This window comes from Lampris incognitus, chromosome 5 (genome assembly GCF_029633865.1).
Source record: "Lampris incognitus isolate fLamInc1 chromosome 5, fLamInc1.hap2, whole genome shotgun sequence".
NCBI classification, from domain to species: Eukaryota; Metazoa; Chordata; class Actinopteri; order Lampriformes; family Lampridae; genus Lampris; species Lampris incognitus.
In genome coordinates, this window is record NC_079215.1 from 70075764 (window position 1) to 70098405 (window position 22642).

Consider the following 22642-nt stretch of genomic DNA (forward strand, 5'->3'; position numbering starts at 1 on the left):
ATGGCGGCCAAGATGGCGGCCAAGATGGCGGCCAAGATGGCGGCCAAGATGGCGGCCAAGATGGCGGCCAAGATGGCGGCCAAGATGGCGGCCAAGATGGCGGCCAAGATGGCGGCCAAGATGGCGGCCAAGATGGCGGCCAAGATGGCGGCGTAGTGTTCGGTCTACTGCAGAACCCGCTCTGTCTTGAAAACTTTAAAAGCAACAAAACGAACTTTCAGGATAAAAAATTGAAGCCACATGTGATGGCAATAAATCTGGGCTCAGATAAGAGAAACATTACGACTCCCAGTTCTTCTCCATCCAAACGTTTTGGCAAGAGACCAAACCTGGAAACCGACGCCGCAGAGAACATCGTCGTCGCTACGCTCAAGATGGCCGGCCATGAGAGAGCGAGGAGCTAGCAGCACTGGGGACGTACCGGAGACCTGCAGGGTGAGGGCTGACTGTATCTCTGAAGAGCTCCAGGAGCTGGACGGAAAGCTGACGCACACCGAGGCGAGAGGGAGTAAAGCAGAGGAGAAAACCCAGAGTGTGGAAAGCAAGGTGCTGGAGCTGCCACGATACAAACGAAGGTGGAACCTGCGACTCCACGGGCGAACTGAGGGAGGCGGAGGACACGTCCGCAGAAAGGTCACAGAAATCTGCCCAAACATGGCTGCTGACCGCCGAGAGACCTTCCCGGAGGTGCTCCACTCGGTGCACCTGTGCTGGGGCAAAGACGCCAGTCTTCAGCGGCACCACTGCCCCGTGTAGTAATCATTCAGTTCACCATGAGGCGTTTTCCAGACGTCATCTGGAAGACGGCGAAACGACCCGACTAGTTGCCGCCGCCGCTGGCCGGCCGGCCGGGCGCTCTAACGAAGACCTTTCTGCCGAGCACCGACAGAGGCGCAGCCTATCGGGGCCGCGGGTTGAGGAAGCGCGAGAGGAGGGGAGGGTGGCACGCTTCGTGGGAACTCGTGCGTTCGTGAACAGGAAGGAGATTCACTGAAGTGCCTTTCATCATGTCAGCCAATATGACTCAGGAGTTATTTTCCCTTATTCGTTTTCTCAATATACAATATGCTGCTGTTGCTGCTGCTGCTAAGAACACTTGTTATGTAAGGACAGAGTAGTTCTGTTCTCTCTGTAACTTACACACTTTTTCTCAGGGTGAAAAGTTAGTTACACTCAACATTTCATCTTTATCTTTTGTTTCTTTTCATGCTCGAGGATTAAGGGACAATACCAAAAGGAAAGCACTGCTATTATATGCTAACAGCCTGAATACTGAGTTTTGTTTGATACAAGAATCTCATTCTGAACCTAATGACGTTAGATTCTGGAAATCCCAATGGGGAGAGAGAGGACTTGTGGATGTCTCATGGCACAAACCACTCAGCAGGAACTCTGACTTTGAAACACAAGTTTAAAGGGAAAGTTATCGCTTCACAGACGGATCCAGACGGTCACTTTATTTTGTTGGTTATTTCATTTAATGACCAGGTATTTTCATTGGGAAACGTTTGTGGTTATAACAACAAACAGGAGAATATTACCTTAATGCATTCAGTAAATGCAAAAATTGATTCTATAATAAGTAAATTTGCAGATCTAAAGATCATATTCGGAGGAGACTGGAATCATTCAATTAATGATATGTTAGATAGATGGCCAAATAAAAGTAATACAAATAATAGTTATTTGTTAGATTTCATAAATGAAAGAGATCTGATTGATATTTGGAGGTATAAGAATCCTACAGTTAAATAATTTACGTGGAAGAACAGGTCAGGGTCATTACAGTCTCGTATTGACTATTGGTTGATTTCTGATCCATTATCTGAACATGTCTCTTCAGTTAAAATGTTACCAACACCCTTGACGGATCATAAAACTATCTTTTTGGAGCTGTATATGTCTACCAGTCAAACTAAAAGTCAACTCATATTGGAAATTAAATAATTCTCTTTTATTGAATGAATCTTTGGTAAAGGAGATTAAAATAAAAATAGATGAATGCTGGGATAAGGCTTGTGCTGAAAATATGTATGGCAAAAATTGGGAGTTCATGAAATTTGAATTAAGGTCCCTTATAATGAAAAGAGGAGCTGAAATAGTTAAAAACTGAAAAAAGAAGAATCAGAAATGATCTCTGATATTATGCTTTATCATCACAGCCACTTGAAAATTTATCAGAGGATAACAAGAACAGACTTCAAATTCTGCAATTAAAATTAGATAATCTATATATTCACAAGGCAAAAGGAGCCTTTGTGCACTCTAGGAGGAGATGGCTTGAGGAGGGAGAGCAAAACTCCAGCTATTTCTTCAAATTAGAGAAACGACATAATACACTTTGCAGCATGACCAAACTCTGTTCAGATGGTGTCATCACACAAGACCCTAAAAAGATTTCTGAGACATGTGAACTATTTTATAAAGACTTATACAAGTCTAAACTGTCAACAAATGACATGGAAAGTTTCTTCAACTCCTTAGGTAATATTGAGAGCATCAGCAATGCTAATAAAGATTTGTGTGATGCCCCCATCACAACATTGGATGTTGAGGATGCTATTAAAAAAATGAAACTCAATAAGAGTCCTGGGAATGACGGATTAACCTCAGAGTTATATAAATGTTTCTCCAAGGACTTATCACGCTTTTTACATAAAGTATATATGGAAAGCATTGCTAATGAAAAGCTCCCTCCTTCACTGTCTCAGGGGTTGATCACTTTGATTCCCAAACCGCAAAAAGACTATTTGTTGTTAGATAATTGGAGACCTATTTCACTCTTGAACAATGACTACAAGATAATTGCTATATGTTTGGTTAAAAAATTGAAAAGTACACTTAATGACATTATTGATGAAACACAGTCTGGTTTCATGACTGGTAGACACATAACAAACAACATAAGACTGGTGATTGATATCTTGGATCATTCAGAATTAATTGCAGATAACAGCTTCATTCTTTTTTTAGATTTTTATAAAGCTTTTGATTCCATTGAACACAAATTCATATTTAAAGCACTTGACATTTTTGGTTTTGGGAATATGTTTAAAAAATCTGTCAAAACGTTATATGCAGGTGCAAATAGTTCAATAAAACTCCCATATGGCACTACTAAAAGATTTAACTTAAATCGTGGAATCCGTCAAGGTTGTCCGATCTCGGCATATCTCTTCCTTCTTCCTATGCAATTACTCTCCATTCATTTCAAAAACAGTGATGTATTGGGTCTCTCTATTGTTGGCAGAACACTGTCTATCACTCAACTTGCAGATGATACAACACTTTTTTTAAAGGATACATTTCCAAGTTGATAAAGCAATCAAAGTCATTAACTCTTTCTCAATGGCCTCCAGCCTTAAACTGAACATTTCAAAATGTGAGCTTCTTCCTGTTCATAGTTGCACAGATACTATTATTTCTGGGATCTCTGTGGAGCATAAGGTTAAATATCTTGGTATTATAATTGAAAAAGACCAAAGCTCCAGACTATCTGAAAATTTTAATCCACTTATAGCTTCAGTCCAACAAAGGTTTAACCTTTGCCTTCAAAGAGATTTGTCTATTACTGGAAGATCCTTGGTAGCTAAAGTTGAAGGCCTCTCCAGGCTTATATATGCAGCTATGGCACTTGATGTCTCAAAAGACATATGCACTAAAATTGACAGAATATTATTTGAATTTATCTGGGAAAAAAGAATACATTATATTAAGAAGAATGTCATGATAAATAAGTTATGTTCTGGTGGGATTAATTCTTTAGACTTCACCTCCTTAAACTCTTCTTTTAAAGTCAAATGGATCAAACTTTTCTTAAAAAATCCCAACTCAATCTGGAATTTTATTACTGCCCATATATTTAATTCACAAAAACCCGCGCAGCGGAAGTGTGTCACTGTAAACACGAACCCAGAAAACGGCAGCTGTAAACCAACGTTCCTACCAGCTCAATAAGGGGAATTATGCATCCCTATAACCACTACAGTCACCATTGGACATTCATTTGATATCTGCTGTATTATTTACCCATATAAACATCGGAGAACCCGCTTCTAAGACTGGCTTTTGACTCGACGTCCTTTATATCAAGTTCAACATGGGCAAATGAAACACAGAACGCGAGGGGAGTGGTAGTCAACATGGCGGGTTAGCTTCTGAGCTAACCGACAACGAATCCAGGTATGACGATGGCAGCAACACCGCGGTGACTTTGGCTGATATACAGAAACTACTCTCCGGCATGGAGGAGCGAATCATCACTAACATGGCAGCACACATTTCATCCATCCATGCTACTACTGCCAGACACGGTAAGACAATTCACTCCATTGAAACGTCGATGAACGAGCACCGGGGAGAAACACGGCACTAGAATCTACAGCTGGTCGTCTTGTGAAGGAGCATGAACAACTGAAACTGAAGGTTGACACCTAACCCACGTGTTTCATTGAATCCTGTCTCAGAGAAATATGTGGTGCCGACGCTTTCTCCCGCCCTGTCACCGCAGACGGAGCGCACAGGGTAGCCATCCAGAGGAGACGGGACGGCGCAGCTCGTCCCTCCATAGCCTGTATACACCACCTCCAGGTGAAGCCCCAAATACTAATGCAGCTTGCACGTGAGAAAGGTCCTCTGTTTTACAGGGGCGCGGAGATCCACATCTATCCAGATTATAGTGCTGAGGCAGCCAGGAAGAGAGCCGTCTTCACTCCTGTCAAGACCGAACTGAGAAAAGCGGAGCTCCGCTTTAGCCGCCGCCGCCTTCCTGCTAAGCTCCGTGTGTTGCAGATGTGTTGCAGATGTGTTGCAGACGGTACTAGGCTTGAGTTCAACACTCCGGCTGAAGCAGCTGCTTTTTTGGACAGCCGACGATCAGCAACACAATGCCCCTCAGTAACCATAACCAGGGAAAACATTCCGGGGTTGTCACATTTTCCGAGAGTGAGTTGGTTGGGCTGTCCGGGGAGTGAATAAAATTGTTGGCTAACCAAGTTGACCAACACTTGGAAGCTGAAGAACATCTCCCATATGCTGTTAGTCTACGTGTGTTTATAGGGGGTCTGCGCTGTGAGCAGTTTATTGTGGGGTGCGTGTTTGCATAACGCTGTCCAGTCGTTCAATGATTGCTAATGATAAGCCATTAGCCCTAATTATTAACCACACGCTATTGCAACGAATTCGGGGGGCACTCGGGAGCACCGCGTCTCCCACACCGCAAGCGACAACGTTAACCAGTCGACTGAAGGGTCCGACCCCTTAACCAAGGGCTAACGTGTCTACTTGTCCGTGCACGCTACACACCCCCTCCTCCGGGAAGCTTCAGCATATCAGCTCCCATATGCCCTCACTCCTCTGGGCGCACGCGCGGTTCGATCCATAATGAGGCCCGGAGACACCACGCCAGGTCAGTCGGTGAGTTTTATTGCCCCTTTTTATTACACCCACGACTCGCACTAGCTGCTTGCCGCGCAGACCAAAGCATGCAGACGCCCACTTCCTCTCGACTCCCGCTCAAAGACCACCCCCAAAAAGCCCACCCCCGTTCGTTGCTAGGTTATGTGTTGTGGGACTACTTTATTGTTCGCATTAATACAGTGGCCTGTAAATGCTACGTTGTCGCTAGAGGGCATTCAGTGTAGTGACAGCGCATCTGATTGTAGTGTACCCATGTACCAGTCGTTCTCTATTAAACCAGTAAACTTATATCTTGCCTCCTCGTGATACTGCAACCTACTATACATGGTGTCAGAAGTCTACGTACCCATAGCCACAGAAGACAATCGGACGAATTGGCGAAATTCTCACCGCCAGAAAACTTTGATTTCACTCACCCAGAACAATGGCCGGAGTGGCGCCAACGCTTCCAACGTTACAGGACTGCAACGGAGCTCCATAAGAAAGACGGAGAGGTACAAGTCAGTACGTTGCTATATTCGTTGGGCAAAGAGGCTGAACAAGTCTACAAGACGTTCACGTTCGGAGCGGATGAAAAGGAAGATGAGTATGAAACGGTGTTAGAGAAACTACAAAATTATTTTGTGCCCAAAGTCAATGTTATTCACGAACGCGCCAAGTTTCACCAGCGGATGCAATGGCAGGGTGAGTCTGCAGAAGAGTATATTAGGAGTTTGCATGAGCTGGCATCCACATGTTCATTCGCGGCTGTAAAGGAGGAGAATATCCGAGACAGACTGGTCGTAGGGATATTAGACAGAGAGCTGTCAGAGAAATTACAGTTGATGCCGGATTTGACTCTAAACAAAGCAGTCGAGCTAGTGAGGCAGTCAGAGCAAGTGAAGAGTCATGTTAGCGAGCAAGGAGCTGCAGCTAACTGTAGCACACAGCTAGACGAAGTGGCTAGCAGCAGATACGCACCCCGTGGTGGTGAGAGAGGGAGAACGGCAGGCTACGACAGGACTGGACAAAGAAGAGCCACAAATGCACAAGGAACAAGAGGTAACACAAATGGATACAAGTGTAACAGATGTGGCAGACCTCATGGAAAAGCAGACTTTTGTCCTGCCAGAAACTGTAGAAAGATAGGCCATTATGCTGCTGTATGTCTCACCCGTGTGGTCAATGAAGTAACTACACCGCAAGAGGAAGTAGAAGTGAGACATTTTCTAGGAGAGATAAACCAAACAACTGACTCAGACAAAGCATGGACTGTGAAGCTGCCAATAAAAGGGACTAGTGTAACCTTTAAAATAGACACGGGAGCTGACGCAACTGTCATATCTGAAAGCACCTTTCAAAGCCTAAAACACAAACCCCAACTGCAGAATGCTACGACCCACCTAGTGAGCCCAGGAGGCAAACTGATGTGTGTAGGGCAGTTCACAGTCACAACCAGAGTAAAAGGCCGCCAGTTTATGTTTACAGTATATGTGATAACAGGGTCAAATGTTAACAATCTGCTAGGCAGGAACGTAGCAGTCGCCATGGGCTTAGTGAAAAGAGTAGAGGAGCTCAGTAGTGCTTGCCAACCCCAGATAGGTCTCTTAAAGATAGAGCCAATCAAGATAAGCCTGAAAGAAGATGCTGAGCCGTATAGTGTCAATACGTCTCAGCGTGTCTCGGTACACATGCTTCCTAAAGTGAAAAAGGAGCTGGACAGGATGGTTAAAAGTGGCGCGATAGAGGAGATCCAAGAGCCGACACCTTGGTGTGCAGCCATGGTTCCTGTCCCAAAGAAGAATGGAGAGGTGAGAATCTGTGTTGACCTCAAGCAACTTAACAAGGCGGTCAAAAGAGAGAAGTGCGTCCTACCTACCATGGACGACATTCTTCCAGAGCTAGCCAATGCACAGGTGTTCTCACTCTTAGATGCAGCCAGTGGCTTCTGGCAACTGCCACTAGATGAAGAAAGCGCCAAGCTCACTACTTTCATCACACCGTTTGGAAGGTACTTTTTCCATCGGGTCCCATTCGGTATTACTAGTGCTCCAGAAATATTCCAAGGAGAAATGTCAAAGGTCCTGTAGCACCAGGAAGGCGTCGTCGTCTTCATGGATGACATCCTGGTATATGCAAACACGCCAGAGGAACACGAGCAAAGACTTCAGAACATGCTCCAGACGCTCGAAGAGGCAGGATTACAGCTCAACAACGAGAAATGTCTCCTGCGCCAGACACAGCTCCGCTACCTAGGACACATCATAGACAAGGATGGGGTCCGCCCAGACACAGCGAAGGTCGAGGCCATCACACAGCTGGGGCCACCAAGGAACACCACAGAACTCAGACGGGTGCTAGGGATGGTCCACTACCTGGGCAGGTACCTTCCACATCTATCGGAAGTGACAAAAACACTCAACAACCTACTGAGAGGAGACACGGCATGGGTCTGGAGTGCAGTACAAGACGAGGCCTTCAGAAAGGTGAAGCTGCTCATCTCAGAAGCACCAGTGTTAGCCTTCTATGATACCACCAAGCCCACAATAGTCAGTGCTGATGCTAGTAGCCACGACCTAGGGGGGTTTTACTACAGAACCACGATGGACAGTTAAAGCCAGTGGCATATTGCTCATGAACCCTCATGGACACAGAGGTGCGCTATGCACAAATAGAAAAAGAATGTTTAGCAGCTGTGTGGGCATGTGAAAAGTTCTCTAGGTTCCTCTATGGTTTAGATAGCTTTACCCTTCACACAGACCATAAACCACTCGTACCACTGTTCAACAACAAAGACCTTGATTCAGTGCCGTTACGCTGTCAGAGGCTACTTATGAGGATGATGCGGTTCAATCCAACGGCAGAGTATGTTCCAGGCAAGCTGCTGGTTGTTGCTGACACTCTCTCCAGACATCCAAGACCGGGAGTCACCCAAGAGATCGCAGAGCTCATCAGCGACATCGGGGCACTTGAGGAGGCAGTCCACACTACGTGGCCCATATCACCCACAAAGCTAGACATGGTCAAAGAGCAGACCGAGCAAGATGAGGAACTACAGATGGTGAAGCAGTACGTGTGTGCTGGGTGGCCCAGACACGCAGCGGACATCCACCAGGTAAAGCCATACTACACCGCACAACAGCACCTCTCTTACTCCCAAGACCTGTTGTTACATGGAGAAAGAATAGTCGTACCGCGAGCTATGCGCAGAGAAATACTGCAGCGCATTCATGATGGCCACCAGGGCATCGTTAAATGCAGGGAGCGTGCCCGACAAAGTGTCTGGTGGCCTGGGATAGGGAAAGATATTGAGAACATGGTCAGTAGTTGCAGACACTGTCAAGAGTCAAGGCCAAGTCAAAGGAGAGAACCTCTCATGACAACTCCATTACCAAACTGCCCCTGGGAGAGGGTAGCTCCGGACATCTGTGAGGTAGACAAGAAACATTACTTGGTAGTTGTAGATTACTTTTCCAGATATATAGAAATAGCCTACCTACAGAACCTGTCAGGAGAGACTACCAGAGCATGCTTAAAGAACATGTTTTCACGCTGGGGATGCCCTGATGTTCTTGTAACAGATAACGGCCCACAGTTCACTGGACAAGCCTTTGACCAGTTTGCTACTGACTTTGATTTCCAGCACATCACCTTGAGTCCCCACTATGCTCAATCCAATGGAGAAGCAGAAAGGGCGGTGCAGACAGCGAAAAAGATCCTGAAACAGCCTGACCCCTTCACAGCTCTGATGAGCTACAGAGCAACACCACTTCAAGCCACTGGAGTGAGCCCAGCACAACTCATGCTGGGCAGGCAAATCAAGACAATGGTCCCCACACTCAAGTTAAACCTACAGCCGGCATGGCCAGACTTCGAGCAGGTGAGACAAGCTGATGAAAGGGCAAAACAAAGCTACAGACATAACTACAATAGGAGAAACAATGTCAGAGACTTACCAATACTCCATCCGGGTGCCAGAGTGGCTGTAAAGCTGGACAATGAGCAGGGATGGGTGAGAAATGCAACAGTCATACGACAGGTGACACAACTAGGTCTTACCTTGTACAGACGGAGAGAGGGGTCCTTCACCGAAACCGACGTCACCTGAAACCAATCACTAGCACTGCCGCGCTTCCACCTGAAGAAGGACAACCTGAAAGCGATGTACCACACCCACCTGCTGCCAACGACAACGTGCCAGACCTACCTGCTTCCCACGAGGATCTGCCTGCTGCAGCAGAGGTACCACAAGCCCAAGAGAAAATGACATCTCGTGGCCGAGTTGTTAGACCCCCAGAAAGATTTAAAGACTTTGTTCCAGAATAGTACACAGTAGGCATTGAGTGGCAGAATAATCCACTGCAACTGTGCTGGTGACTGGCAGTCTACCCAGATCATCTTAGAGTAGGACTAATTCTTGTTTAATGACTTGTTGATGTTCAGTTTGGAAATGCAATCATTTTGAAATGTTTCCTAAGTTAACTTTAACAAAAGGTTTCCTTATAATATGTTCATATAGAAAGCACTGTCTCAAAGACTCAAAGGAAAGGAGATGTGTTGTGGGACTACTTTATTGTTCGCATTAATACAGTGGCCTATAAATGCTACGTTGCCGCTAGAGGGCATTCGGTGTAGTGACAGCGCATCTGATTGTAGTGTACCCATGTACCAGTCGTTCTCAATTAAACCAGTAAACTTATATCTTGCCTCCTCGTGATACTGCAACCTACTATACAGGTTACCAAATCCTGATACGCTACACTATCAATACTAGCCGAATACATAACAGCCTTTTATTTGGTTTAACGCTCAGTTGATGAACTGGGTCTGACTAGTAAAGTCCTGTTATGTGTGTGCATAGCCATGGAGCACAAGGTTTTTGATTTATTTTTTTGTATTTTTCTAACACCTCGTTATGTCATTGACGTGAATCTGACCGCGTAGAAGAGAAACGGACGTTACGCTGCGTCTTCTTTTTTGGATTGGGCAGACCGAAAGCTGCAGTGGTGTGTTGCTGCCCTCTGTTGTTTGTTGCACGTATTCGGAGGTTGCGTCAAACACTGTAGAACACCTTCTTTGCCCATGTCCACAACTTTATTGCTCAGAACATTTTTTTTAATAGAAAACTAGCGGTCTGACTGAATGTTTTAGGGCTCTTACTTTCACTTAGACAGAACCAACAATTCCCGATTAGAGGTTTAAATGTCTAATTTTTATTTTATTTTTTTATTTTTTTCTTTATCTTGTTGCGATAAAGATCTGCTGATAGAGACATTGGTTGGAAGTTCGTTTTCACTATATCATTGCTTAGATACGTAAGTAGCGGGATACCAAGTTTAAATTCATTTCTCTTTGTTCTTCTCAATTTTCCATGAAGACAGAGCTTGAAGTGCAGGATTTAAGCACACAGTGAATAGCAGTAAAAGGGAAAGGATCGACAGGTTTACAGGTACATGGGATTTGAGTATCCCCTCCCCCCTTCTCTTTGCTTTCTTATTACCTTCTTTTCCCCATTCATGTGCTCTTTCAAACAGGACATCACCTTTGGGCTACCAAATGTGGTTTGCTTCTCCCTTTTTATTTCTTTTCTTAGACTGTTACGGTAGGTCAATCCAATAAGGCGACTGATAACCCTACTAAGTTCATATCCTGGGATGTAAAAGGGGTCAATAACCCAGTGAAAAGACAAAGAGTTGTCTCATTTGCAGCAATTAAAGGTAGACGTAGCATTTTTACAAGAAACTCATCTTTGTAATGCCAGTATTTCTGGGCTTAATCGAAATTGGGTTGGTCAAGTATACCATTCCAAATTTATTACAAACGCCAGAGGGGCAGCCATATTAATAAACACAAACATTTCTTTTCGTTCCAAAGAGTTAATTAGTGATCCAAACGGGCGATATATTATTATTGTTGGGCAACTCTTTGCCAGTCCTGTTATTTTAGTGAACTTATATGCCCCTAACTGCGATGACGGTATTTTTTGAGAAATTATTTTTGACAATACCTAAGCTCGACAGTGGTTTTCTCATAGCGGGAGGTGATTTCAATCTTGTACTAGATGTAACCTTAGATAGGTCATCAAGCACTCCCCAGAATCTCTCTAGGTCAGCTGGAGTTGTGAGTGACTTCATGAATCAATGTGGTCTTTCAGATATTTGGAGGTTTAAGTTTCCCCACACCAGAGCTTATTCCTTTTTTTTTCTAACGTGCACCATACCTATACCCGCATAGACTATTGCCTACTTGATAACAGACTGCTGCCTAAGGTTAAAACTTGCTTATATGATAGTATTATTATATCTGATCATAGTGCCATCATATTTGATGTGGATCTTCCAAATCGCCCTCCCCCAAATAGAATCGGGAGACTTAACCCTCTTCTATTATTGGACGACAAATTTGTGGACTTCATTTCAGCCCAAATACAAATTTTCCTAGAGACAAACACTTCCCCGGAGATCTCACAAGCCACACTATGGGAGACTCTTAAAGTGTACCTCTGAGGGCAAATCATAGCTTTTTCTTCTACAATTAAAAAGAAAAAAACTCAAAATTCAATGAGATTTCTCAACAAATCCTGAATGTTGACTCAAAATATGCTCAATCCCCGACCCCAGATCTATATAAGGAACGTTTGAAACTGCAAACTGAATTTAATCTTTTATCCACTGATGAGGCAACACATCTCATTTTGAAATCCAGACGCAACGTCTATGAATTTGGAGATGAAGCGAGTAGATTATTGGCTTTGCAAGCCCGTCAAGCAGCTGCTACCTGCTCAATCACAAAGATTCAGTCACATACAGGAGAGATGCTGACAAATCATAATGACATAAACAAAGCTTTTTTGCAATTTTACTCTAGCCTCTATGCATCAGAATGTAGTAATGACCTTGTTCCCCTACATGCCTTCTTTGAAAACTTGACTATTCTCACTGTATCAGAAGAACAAAATACCAATATGATTGCGGACATTTCCATATCTGAAATTATTACGGCCATTAAATCTATGCAAAATAACAAGTCGTCCAGTCCTGATGGGTTTACGGCTGAATTTTATAAAAAGTTTTCCCTCCAACTGGCACCAATTCTTCAAGCTAAGTTTATAGAGGCACTCTCCTCAGGCATTCTTCCTATGACTTTGAGACAGGCCTCTATATCTCTGCTGGCAAAGAAAGATAAAGATCCATCATTATGTGCATCATATCGTCCTATTTCTTTGCTAAATGTAGAAGAGGTCGTGGTAGAGGTAGAGGGGCCCCTGTCAGGGGGCGTGGCGTTTGTGTAATTAGGGCAACAGTCATTGATCACGTAGTCAATCATAGCCTCTCCATGAGAGAGGCTGGCCAAAGGTTTCAGCCAAACTTGAGCCGTCATACTGTGGCATCAATTGTTCGTACGTTCCGCAATGAAAATAGGCAAGTCACTTTGCCGGCCTTTAAATACGCGTGTGAAGCGAAGGTGACGGCGTCAATCAGGCGTCGATTCCTGACGTCCACCAGCAGCCCATGAGCACAAAGGAAATCTGCACCGAGGAGGGGAAATGCCACGTCGGCGGTGACAAAATCCCAGATGAACCGCTGTCCGTTAAAACACATGTCAATGTGCCTCGTGCCGTACGTGCGGATAGAGCTGCCGTTAGCAGCTTCCATGGGAGGGCCGTGAGCGCCCAACAGGGCGTCCACACTCGATGCAGGTACGACACTCCTCTGCGCCCCAGTGTCGCATAGGAAACGCCGCCCCGAGATGGAGTCTTGCAGGAAAAGTAGCCTGCTGTCCTCCACGCCGACGCCCATGGCCACTAGTGAGCGCCGGCCTTGGCGTTTCCTGACGAGCTGAAATTGCACGGGGAGTTGCACTTTTTCGCCTTGGCCCCGAACTTTGCATGGTAAAAGCAGTACAGGCTCCGTCAGGCTGTCCAGCATGCTCTCCAACAAGGACGTGTTTCTCCATCTTCTCTCCGAGTTCCCTGACCTCACTCAGCGCACATTCTTGTCATCTACGACCAAACATGGGGTTGAGCACCACATCGTCACCACTGGCCCACCGGTGCACGCCCGAGCTCGGCGCTTCGACCCGACCAAGCTCTCTGTCGCCAAGGCGGAGTTTGAGAACATGGAGCGCCTCAGCATCATCCGTCACTCCAGCAGCCCGTGGGCTTCACCCCTTCACATAGTGCCTAAGCCTGGCGGTGGGTGGCGTCCGTGTGGTGACTACCGTCGGCTCAATGACGCAACAACACCGGACTGCTACCCGGTCCCTCACATCCAAGATTTCTCCGCCCACCTGGCTGGGAAAGTGATCTTTTCCAAGGTGGACCTCGTCCGTGGATACCACCAGGTGCCCGTCCATCCCGCTGATGTCCCCAAAACGGCTGTGACAACTCCGTTCGGACTGTTCGAGTTCCTGCGCATGCCGTTTGGGCTCAAGAACGCCGCGCAGTCCTTCCAACGCCTCATGGACTCAGTGCTGCGGGACCTGCCTTTCCTCTTTGTGTACCTGGATGACATCCTGGTCGCTAGCGCCTCCGTGTCCGAGCACTTGTCCCACCTCAGAGCCCTTTTCGAGAGGCTCAGCCTGCACGGGTTGATAGTTAACCCGGCCAAATGCCAGTTTGGTCTGGGCACCATCGACTTCCTGGGCCACCGGGTCACCAAGGACGGGGCGGCCCCCCTTCCATCTAAGGTGGAGGCCGTCTCAGACTTTCCACGCCCACACACGGCCCAGTCCCTCCGGGAGTTCATTGGCATGGTGTCCTTCTACCACCGGTTCATCCCCCGGGCTGCCGCTCTCCTCCGCCCCCTATATGAGGCTCTGAAGGGCACAGCCCCAAACACGCCGTGGACTGGTCTGCAGAGAGGGACAAGGCTTTTAAGGATGTGAAGGCCGCCCTGGCTGACGCGGCGATGCTGACACACCTTGTGTCTGGAGCGCCCATCGCCATCACGACAGATGCTTCGGACTACGCTGTCGGCGCGGTTTACGAGCAGTGGGTGAGCGGCGCGTGGCAGCCGCTTGCCTTCTTCAGCCGGCAGTTGGACCTGCGAGAGCGCAAATACAGCACTGTTAGGCACTTTCGTTTCCTACTGGAGGGCCGTCAGTTCACGGCTTTCGTCAATCACAAACCGCTGGTGTTCGCGATGGCCAAGGTGGCAGAGCCGTGGTCAGCCCGCCAGCAGCGACTGTTGGCCTACATCTCAGAGTTTACCACCGACGTGAGGCATGTCGCTGGGAAGTCCAACCCGGTCGCCGACAGTCTCTCCCGGGCCATCACTGGTGCCGCCCATTTGGGACTCAACGAAAGCCAGATGGCGGCTGACCAGGCCGCCGACCCAGGAGTGCAGGCATGCAGGACCACCGTCACAGGGCTGCAGTTGGAGGATGTGGCTTTCGACGACGCCGGCTGTGCGACGTCTCTACGGGTCAGCCCCGACCCGTCATTCCGACTGCTTGGAGGCGGCGGGTCTTCGACGCAGTCCATGGGCTGTCTCACCCTGGCAGAAAGCCTTCACAGAGGTTGGTGGTGGCAAAGTTTGTCTGGCATGGACTCAAAAAGGATGTGAGGGACTGGGCTGACACCTGTGTGGAGCGCCAACGCTCCAAAGTGCTCCGGCATGTCAAAGCGCCCCTGATACCTTTCACGGTACCTGAGAGGAGAGTCGACCACGTGAACGTGGACCTGGTAGGCCCCCTATCCCCCTCCCGTGGTTTCGCATACCTGCTCACCATGGTCGACAGGACCACGCGATGGGCAGAGGCCGTCCCGCTTTCGTCCACGACGGCGTCTGAGGTTGCCCGAGCGTTCATCGGAACCTGGGTCGCCCGCTTTGGCACCCCATCTGACCTCTCCTCGGACAGAGGTGTTAGGGTTTGTGGAAGACCCCAAGCGCACGACACCAGACAGACATGGGATTAGCCGAAACTGGCGTAGTTTAATCCTTGCGCGTACAACAGTCAAACACAGGAAGGTAAATAAGCGACAAGAAAACGGGAAGTCCAAGGGAAAAAACTCGCGGGTAATCCAAACGGGAACACGGCAGGATACTTCCACGGGGAAACTGCAAGGGAAACCATAAACCAAGGGCTGGGGTGAGCTCGGAGAGAAAAGCACCGTAAGGGAAGAGTAGCCACCACCGCGAGGAGGTCACTGCACCAACTGCCCACGAGCGCTGGGAGACCACCAAACTTAAGCCCAGCCCTGACGGCTAAGCCCGGCCCTGACGAGCTGATTGGCTGTCGGCGCGGGGTGGGCGCGCCACGGCGCGGGGTGGGCGAGCCGTAACAAGAGGGCCGCAACACGTCAGCGCTCTGGGAGGAGATCGCCGCGGGTTTAGGGGTGAGGCTCCATCGCACCACAGCGTATCACCCTCAGGCGAATGGATTGGTCGAGAGGTTCCATCGCTCGATGAAGGCCGCATTGCGGGCTACCCTCAAGGACGACCGCTGGGTCGACAAACTGCCTTGGGTCATGCTTGGGCTCAGGACGGCCCCCAAGGAGGACCTCCAGTCCTCATCCGCCGAACTGGTCTACGGACAGCCACTTCGGGTCCCGGGGGATTTCCTTCCCACCGCCACAGCTCCCTGGTCCTCCAGCTGCCAATGGACTGCACTGCAGGAGGGAGCCAGGGCTTTTCCACCGGTCCCCACTTCTCAGCATGGCGGCTCTCAGTCCTATGTCCCCACGGAGCTGCGGTCGGCGGAGTATGTTTTCATCCGTCACGACGCGCACCGCGGTCCCCTGCGGCCACCCTACGACGGCCCGTTTCGGGTACGGGACACTGGAGATAAGCACTTTGTGGTGGAGCTTGGCAGCAGGCTGGAGCGGGTTTCTGTGGACCGCCTCAAGCCTGCTCACCTGGACTTAGACCGCCCTGTTGGTCTGGCCCTGCCCCCACAGCGGGGGCGCCCCCCGGCCCTGCCCCCCTCCCCCGGCGAGCCGCCCCCTGCTTCCCCAGCCCCTCCCTTTCCCCGGTCCAGCTGTGAGGACTCTGCTGCTTTGCCCTGCGGTTAACCAGCCCCAGCTCCTGTTCAGCGGAGCCGTTGGGGCAGAGAGATCCGCCCCCCTCGCCACACTGACTTTTCCTATTAAGGCGAATTCTGGGGGGACGTGTGTAGTGGTTATGGGGCTACATAACTCCCCTTATTGAGCTGGTAGGAACGTTGGTTTACAGCTGCTGTTTCCTCGGTTCGGGTTTACTGTGACACACTTCCGCTGCGCGGGTTTTTGGTTGTTGTTGTTATGGTGAAGGAATAAATGGTGCACATTGTGTAGCCGAAAGAGAAAGTTGTCACGACTCCTGCTTGAGCTCCTCTACATTATAACATATATATCCAGCATCCCCGCGACTCTGAGAGCAGGATAAGCGGTTTGGATAATGGATGGATGAAGAATATTATGAGCAGGATGCCAAGCAGTGTCCAGGTGGTGACCACCATCACCATGGAGACCTGGGAGGAGGACAGAATGCACGTGCACACAAGGGAGACTCACGTCACACCATTCACATACACAGAAGACGAGAAAGGAGAAGACATCATCCAGAGAGAGACGACATGTGAGAGAAGAGAACAGTTTGCAGTCGTCAGTAATCTATCCGCTTGTAGTAGTAGTAGTAGTAGTAGTAGTAGTAGTAGTAGTAGTAGTAGTAGGGGTCCTGGGCTGTTACGGGGGCGTCTGGACACTGCCTGGCATCCTGCGCATCATATTCTGCATACATGTTATAAGTCCATTATAATTGTGTTATCCTCTTTTATTGTTGTATGGTGTAAGTTGTGTGAACACAACATCGTTGCAGGTTGTGCGTCTTGGGAGAGAGGTCCTCCTCTGCTGCTCTCCCTGAGCTTTCTTCCTACTGTTTCTCCCTGTTAAAGGGTTTTTAGGGAGGTGTTCCTGATCCTATGAGAGGGTCTAAGGACAGGCTGTTGTGTTGGGAGAGAGGTCCTCCTCTGCTGCTCTCCCTGAGCTTTCTTCCTGTTGTTTCTCCCTGTTAAATGGTCTTTAGGGAGGTGTTCCTGATCCCATGAGAGGGTCTAAGGACAGGCTGTTGTGTTGGGAGAGAGGTCCTCCTCTGCTGCTCTCCCTGAGCTTACTTCCTACTGTTTCTCCCTGTTAAAGGGTTTTTAGGGAGGTGTTCCTGATCCCGTGAGAGGGTCTAAGGACAGGCTGTTGTGAAGTCCATGAGGCACATCAGTAATTTGTGATATTGGGCTACACAAATAAATACAAATAAACTTGACTTGACCAGTAGTAGTTCCTGTTCATACTCATTGTCAGTAGGGGGCGGGACTTCCTCAGAAAATTATTTTTCAACCTTCATACAAGAAGAAGAAGCAAGCGGGAGGAGGAAGTGGCTGAAGAAGAGTAAGCAGAAGAAAAGGGAGGAGGAGGAGAGGAAGCAGAAGAAGAAGAAGAAGCGGAAGAAGGAGCAAAAGAAGACCAAATGAAAAAGAGGTCACGGCTTGCCCGCTCTGCCAGCCCTGTGTCCGGCCGGTGGAGAGCACAGTGAGGCTAACGCTCGGGGAGCTAGCGCTGCTAACGTGATGTCGACGAGCTCTAAAGTTGTCCTGGGAGTGTCTGTGGTCTTGACTCTCAGCACCGTGGCCGGTGTGCACCTTAAACAGAACCGGGACAGAGAGGTAAACCAAACAAGCGTCCGTGCAGCCACGCCGGTGCTAGCCTAGCTGTTAGCTAGCTGTTAGCTAGCTGTTAGCTAGCGCAGGTTCAGGGGTCGTCGTGGCTGAAACGTGTTGTCAGAGCAGCTGCTATGGAAAAGCTGTCGCCCTGGTCAAGAAGCGGTCGCAAACTTTAAAGTCTGATCCAGTAAGGTTCCTTCATCTGGTGCAGTTAAAGTTCATGTTGACTAGCTTCCGTTCACGCTTGTAGGCTGTCTAGCGTTTCTTTTTGTTTTATTGACAATAAGCCCCAGAAATTCTAGAAACCTTTATCCTTTTCTGCTTTTCTGAGCAGCGGGTTGGTTGTTGTGGGTGTTTTTGCAGACGAAGGTACATGACTTCGTCTACTGTATCGGCTTGATTAGGAGCAGGTCTTTGGTTTATTTATGGTGTCGCTGTCGGGCGGAACCCTCGTATATTTACTAATTTTTATGTTTTCGCAAATCAATATTATTGGTCACCCCTTACGACTGACTGTCTGTGGGTTGTACAAACATTTAATCAATGAAAAGTAAGAGCTGGTGACTAAATCTCATAACTCCACTGGGTCCTCTCACCGCACCTCCCTGTAACCTTAACCTTAACCCTGACCCTCCCCCTAACACTAACCCTAACTCTGACCCTAACCCTAACTCTGACCCTAACCCTCCCCCTAACCCTAACTCTAACTCTGACCCTCCCCCTAACACTAACCCTAACCCTAACTCTGACCCTCCCCCTAACCCTAACTCTGACCCTCCCCCTAACCCTAACCCTCCCTCTAACCCTAACCCTAACGCTGACCCTCCCCCTAACCCTAACTCTGACCCTCCCCCTAACTCTGACCCTCCCCCTAACCCTAACTCTGACCCTCCCCCTAACCCTAACTCTGACTCTCCCCGTAACCCTAACCCTCCCTCTAACCCTAACTCTGACCCTCCCCCTAACCCTAACTCTGACTCTCCCCCTAACCCTAACCCTGTTGAATGACGTGCCGCACATAGCGGAGCTGAAGCTGTGACGAGGTGACTTTGTCTGACTGTTTACTGTTGATGTGCCATTGTTATTTATTAAATGCACATTTTCAAAAATTATTGTCCAATGCATGTAAGCAACTGTCTAACAAGTGTATATTACAATACCTGTGAGTGTTGTTAGAAAATGTTTTAACTGGTGTTATTCTTACAGGGAAATTTCGCCCATATTCAACCTTAGGTCCATGTATTAATCTTAGGGTTGACGTGTCCATACGCAGTATTTGTCAGTGTTGTCTTCATCACCATAACCTGCAATAGCAACCTGGCTAACTTCCGGCACCAGTGACGGTGGTCAGTTATTTTAAAAACACGTTTTGCTAATGTCCTGAAATGTAACGGTTTTGGATATACAAGGTTTCCACCTGACAGTGATGATATTGCAGATAAACAGGGGCTCTAGCCAATTTCACCCATAACTAGCTACCTACTGGACTTTAAAAGTAGAGGCACCTCAAATATTTTTACACAATGTCATTTAAAATGACCTTCATTAATTAGTTATAAGTTCTGTCACCTTGTATGTCTCATCATAAACTCAGCATCAAGCAAACCATGTAAGCAGGAAGGCACAGCTAACATTTTCCAGCATTTATTTGGTTGCTTGTAGTAGCACCCTTGGTTTTTATGCTCTAAATATGTTGTTGTGTGTTGTAGAGACTCCACGAGGGGGTACTGAGGGACTTGGAGCGTTTGGAGAAGAAGAAGGAAAATCTTAGGCTGCTGGAGGAACAGAGGGCTCTGACCAGAGAGTTGGAGGTTGAGAGAGACCTCAAGCTCCACAAATCTGGAAAGACACACAACTAACGCAAGTTGCCAACCACCGTCAGGTCATATTATGTGGTATTAGGTTTGGTGTACAGTGATGCTCAGTTTCTCAGGGATATGTTCTAGTTGACAGTCATAGTGTGATATAAAGTTATAGAATAATGTCAGTTATAGAGCGATATGGTCTAGTTGGCAGTCATACTGTGATATTAGTTCTAGAATAATGTCAGTTATACAGCGATATGGTCTAGTTGACAGTCATACTGTGATATTAGTTATAGAATAATGTCAGTTATACAGCGATATGGTCTAGTTGACAGTCATACTGTGATATTAGTTATAGAATAATGTCAGTTATAGAGCGATATGGTCTAGTTGACAATCATACTCTGATATTAGTTATAGAGTTATATTCAGTTATAGAGCGATATGGTCTAGTTGACACTCATACTGTGATAATAGTTATAGAATAATGTCAGTTATACAGCGATACGGTCTAGTTGACAGTCATACTGTGATATTAGTTATAGAATAATGTCAGTTATACAGCGATATGGTATAGTTGACAGTCATACTATGATATTAGTTATAGAGTAATATTCAGTTATAGAGCGATATGGTCTAGTTGACAGTCATACTCTGATATTAGTTATAGAGTAATATTCAGTTATAGAGCGATATGGTCTAGTTGACAGTCTTACTGTGATATTAGTTATAGAATAATGTCAGTAATAGAGCGATATGATCTATTTGACAGTCATACTGTGATATTAGTTATAGAATAATGTCAGTTGTAGAGCGATATGGTCTAGTTGACAGTCATACTGTAGTTATAGAATAATATCAGTTACAGAGCGATATGGTCTAGTTGACAATCATACTGTGATATTAGTTATAGAATAATATCCAGTTATAGAGCGATATGGTCTAGTTGACTGTCATATTGTGATATTAATTATAGGATGATATTCAGTTGTACAGTGATATGGCCTAGTCGACAGTCATGTTGTGATATTAGTTACAGAATAATATTCAGTGAGAGAGCTATATGGTCTAGTTGATAGTCATACTGTGATATTAATTATAGAATAATATTCAGTTATACAGTGATATGGCCTAGTCGACAGTCATACTGTGGTATCTAGTTACAGAAAAATATTCAGTTATACAGTGATATGGACTAGTTGACAGTCCTATTGTGATATTAGTCCTAGAATCATGTCAGTTATAGAGCGATATGGCCTAGTTGACAGTCATACTGTGATATTAGTTATAGAATAATGTCAGTTATGCAGTGATATGGTCTAGTTAACAGTCATATTGTGATATTAATTATAGGATGATATTCAGTTGTACAGTGATATGGCCTAGTCGACAGTCATGTTGTGATATTAGTTACAGAATAATATTCAGTTAGAGAGCTATATGGCCTAGTTGACAGTCCTATTGTGATATTAGTCCTAGAATCATGTCAGTTATAGAGCGATATGGCCTAGTTGACAGTCATACTGTGATATTAGTTATAGAATAATGTCAGTTATACAGTGATATGGTCTAATTAACAGTCATATTGTGATATTAATTATAGGATGATATTCAGTTGTACAGTGATATGGCCTAGTCGACAGTCATGTTGTGATATTAGTTACAGAATAATATTCAGTTAGAGAGCTATATGGCCTAGTTGACAGTCCTATTGTGATGTTAGTCCTAGAATCATGTCAGTTATAGAGCGATATGGCCTAGTTGACAGTCATACTGTGATATTAGTTATAGAATAATGTCAGTTATACAGTGATATGGTCTAGTTAACAGTCATATTGTGATATTAATTATAGGATGATATTCAGTTGTACAGTGATATGGCCTAGTCGACAGTCATGTTGTGATATTAGTTACAGAATAATATTCAGTTAGAGAGCTATATGGCCTAGTTGACAGTCCTATTGTGATATTAGTCCTAGAATCATGTCGGTTATAGAGCGATATGGCCTAGTTGACAGTCATACTGTGATATTAGTTATAGAATAATGTCAGTTATACAGTGATATGGTCTAGTTAACAGTCATATTGTGATATTAATTATAGGATGATATTCAGTTGTACAGTGATATGGCCTAGTCGACAGTCATGTTGTGATATTAGTTATAGAATAATATTCAGTTATAGAGCAATGTGGTCTATTTGACAGTTATGTTGACAGTCTGCTGATGAGGCTGAGCTAGTGCTAACAATAGCAGCTCTGCTGTCAGGCCCGGGGCTAAGGCTATGTGGCGTGCCTGTCACATCTAACGTAAACCTAGCCCAAAGAGGCTGCTGTAACTCACAGACACATCACTAGTAGAGACAGCCTATCTGTTACTGGATCAGGAACCATACACCATTGTTTTAATGAGGCTGCTTTAACTGCAAATACAATAAAGCTAACTGCTAAGCTAGGCTAAACTTGAAGCTAGTAAACAGACTAGGAACTAAAGGCTGGCAAATAACATGAGTTGTTTGAGAAAGAAAACTGGAGAATTTAGCCATAAGTGAACTAAGCACAGAAAATAGTGAAATTAGTAGGACAAATGAAGGGGTTAGAGTAGAATATTGGAGAAGAGAGATTAAGAGAATAGCAGTTATTAATATTATGAAGCCAAATGTCATGAAGGCAGACGCTAGAAGTCAGCCCAGGTCATCTAGTTGATGATCATATTGTGATATTAGTTATAGAATAATGTTCAGTTACAGAGCGATATGGTCTAATTGACAGTTATATTGTGATATCGATTGTTACCTGTACAGGT

The 22642-nt window shown here is 46.3% G+C and overlaps 1 protein-coding gene across 1 annotated transcript; it reads left to right on the top strand.

Annotated features, from left to right (window-relative positions):
- Positions 1 to 17742: 17742 nt before the first annotated feature.
- LOC130112612 (protein PET117 homolog, mitochondrial) lies at positions 17743 to 19892 on the top strand. The gene is made up of 2 exons (XM_056280052.1): positions 17743 to 18036; positions 19743 to 19892. Exons 1-2 carry the CDS (start codon positions 17941 to 17943, stop codon positions 19890 to 19892), a joined length of 246 nt encoding a protein of 81 aa, XP_056136027.1. The 5' UTR covers positions 17743 to 17940.
- Positions 19893 to 22642: the final 2750 nt, after the last annotated feature.